Source organism: Gallus gallus, chromosome 1 (genome assembly GCF_016699485.2).
Source record: "Gallus gallus isolate bGalGal1 chromosome 1, bGalGal1.mat.broiler.GRCg7b, whole genome shotgun sequence".
Taxonomy (NCBI): domain Eukaryota; kingdom Metazoa; phylum Chordata; class Aves; order Galliformes; family Phasianidae; genus Gallus; species Gallus gallus.
The window spans coordinates 14,937,552-14,939,849 of NC_052532.1; the positions used below are offsets into that span (position 1 = coordinate 14,937,552).

The 2,298-nt window shown below is 45.1% G+C and overlaps 1 protein-coding gene across 1 annotated transcript in view; it reads right to left on the reverse strand.

Moving 5' to 3' along the window:
• Window positions 1–2,249, reverse strand: part of COG5 (component of oligomeric golgi complex 5) — a 184,111-nt gene extending 181,862 nt beyond the window's left edge. Inside the window, exons 1-3 of the mRNA NM_001199445.6 lie at window positions 2,165–2,249; window positions 1,482–1,621; window positions 447–504 (exon numbers count right to left, since the gene is read on the reverse strand). Of these exons, the coding sequence (NP_001186374.1) occupies window positions 447–504; window positions 1,482–1,621; window positions 2,165–2,222 (256 nt within the window). The 5' untranslated portion in view covers window positions 2,223–2,249. The remainder of the gene's footprint in view (window positions 1–446; window positions 505–1,481; window positions 1,622–2,164) is intronic.
• Between the last annotated feature and the right edge of the window lie 49 nt (window positions 2,250–2,298).

Here is a 2,298-nt window from a genome sequence, read left to right on the forward strand (position 1 = left end):
AAAGAAAAAATTCAGTGTTTCAGTGTAGTTATGATTATGTGTTAATGCCTCTTCAGTTAAGATTTGCAAACCACGCAATCTGCTCACGCAGCATTTACAAACTTGGTACTGATGTGCACAGATATTGCAATAAAATTAGGCTTATTTACAAAAAAAAAAAAAAAAAAAGGTATTAAAAGGTCAATAAAACTTGATTGCTAAAGTTGCTTAGAACAGATTATTAAGCTTTTTGCCTATGGAATAGTTACTCCGGGGAAGTATCAGTCAAATCTTCTCCCAGGAGCTCCATCTGCTGACATATTAAAAAAAAAAAGTTGCTACAACTTTTCAGTCGTAACATCTATAGCTGCTACATTAAAAACCAAAGTCAATGAAGTTCCCATGTAGAAATTAAAAATGCCCCCCTGCTCATGGGAATTAGCGACCATTCAGTAGATGGATCTTACCTTCTAGGGATTCAATTCCAGTTGCTTGAGCCAACAGGTCTTCATGTCTTGCAACTACCTTTAAAAAACAAAAGAGAGAGAGAGAGAGAAAATAGAAACAATGACATAAGAACGGAGATGTGTGCCTGAAAGAGTTATCAAAATATCATCATCACATTTCATTAAACAGATCCAAGAAAAAGCATATGAAAGCATTTTCAGAACACATTTTGATTCACAAAATGGTAAGCTCACAACAGGAGAGTCAGATACTGCAGTATAGTTGATATATTAATATGTCAGAAAAACAATCCATCATGTTTCAACACACACTGATATATAACAATAGCTGTAAGCGTAAGCTTAATAATGACACAGTAATAATGTATTTTTATATTTTTATTATAATGGGTGTTTTGGGGTTTTTATTTTACATTTTTAATGCTTTTATTTTTATTTATGAAATTTAGAAACTAACTTCCAAAGAACTTACCATTGCAATGGGAGCAATTTTTCAAACCAAGCACAAACTTATCATGTTCTCTCACAGCCACGTCAGTGGGATTTGCAGTGTCCACCTGGGTTTTATCACTGAGCCTTTGACTACCCAAATTTAAATGCCTTTTGAAGGCGTGGAGGTATATTAGCACAGGTTGTGTTCTTCCAGTTAAAGGTAAGAAGTAAAGCCCAGGCTACTCTCCAGCACAGGACAGAAGAGCGCAGGACAAGTCATTCACTGTCTTTTCACAACCATCACTCCAAAATACAAGGAAGTTTTCCTGATAGCCCATATAATCCTTTAGAAAGAGTCAGGGAACTCTTACAAGGGATAATGGAACCTCCATACACACAGAGACTAAGTGCAGAAACTGAAAGCAAAACAGCATACAGCTCCTTGATGGGGACTACGTGGAATTAGCATCACATTCACTGGTCTTTTTACTTCAGGCTGTACCTTCAGTTACCAAGCAACGTCAAAAGCAAAGATCATTGGACTAATCAGCTTTTAATCACTTTATCAACCACCCCCCAGCACCAGGCATGCTTTACACTTACTTGTACATGAAGCTCTTTATCCAGCTGGCTGATACCTTGGGCAAGCTTCGCGAGCTGCTCGGCTATCACCGCCTGATGGATCGACTGTGACGTGTAAGCTTTCACATCAAAGTCCTCTCTGAAGAAGTCAGCATAACACTCTGAAAAAAGATTCAGATATTATTTTCATGCTTCAAACCGGTTGTACTGACGGATCAACAGCAGGCAGTGCTCAGACCGCCCGTTCCTCCAGCTGGAACAGTGCACATCCCGTACCCCATGTAACACAACACGGGAGACCGTTCTGAGAGCAGACTGCAATGGAAGTGAGTCTACGTGGCAAAACCCACAACTTCGTGGAACCGTACTGCATCTTACAACGGGGTCAACTTATACTGCATAAGGAAGCCATGCTCCAGTGGTGACTTTTAACGAAGTAAGATGTGTGTTACTTCGTGCAGAGGGCTGGCTAGGCTCACCGACACCTGCGTGCCTCTCTCCGGCACACATCTCCCCTCAGGAGCAGCGGGCAGCACCCGGGCAGCTCCCCTGAGGTGAGCAGCGCGGGCAGCACAGCCCCGGAGCGGGGCCCTCCTTCCTGCTCCCCTCCGCCCCACAAACTTTCTGCGACGCGACACCACGGAGGCCCAACGCCCCGCTCGCCCCGGCCCCGGCCTCCCACCGCCGCCAGTACTGCGCCTCACCGTCCGCCTGCAGCTCTGCCAGCGCCGGAGCCGGGGCTCCACCGCCCGCTTCCTCCATGCCGCCCAGCGGAGCCTGCCGCGCGTCACTGCCCGGCGGCGGCGCGCGGCGATGATGGCAGAGGGAGCGACGGGGC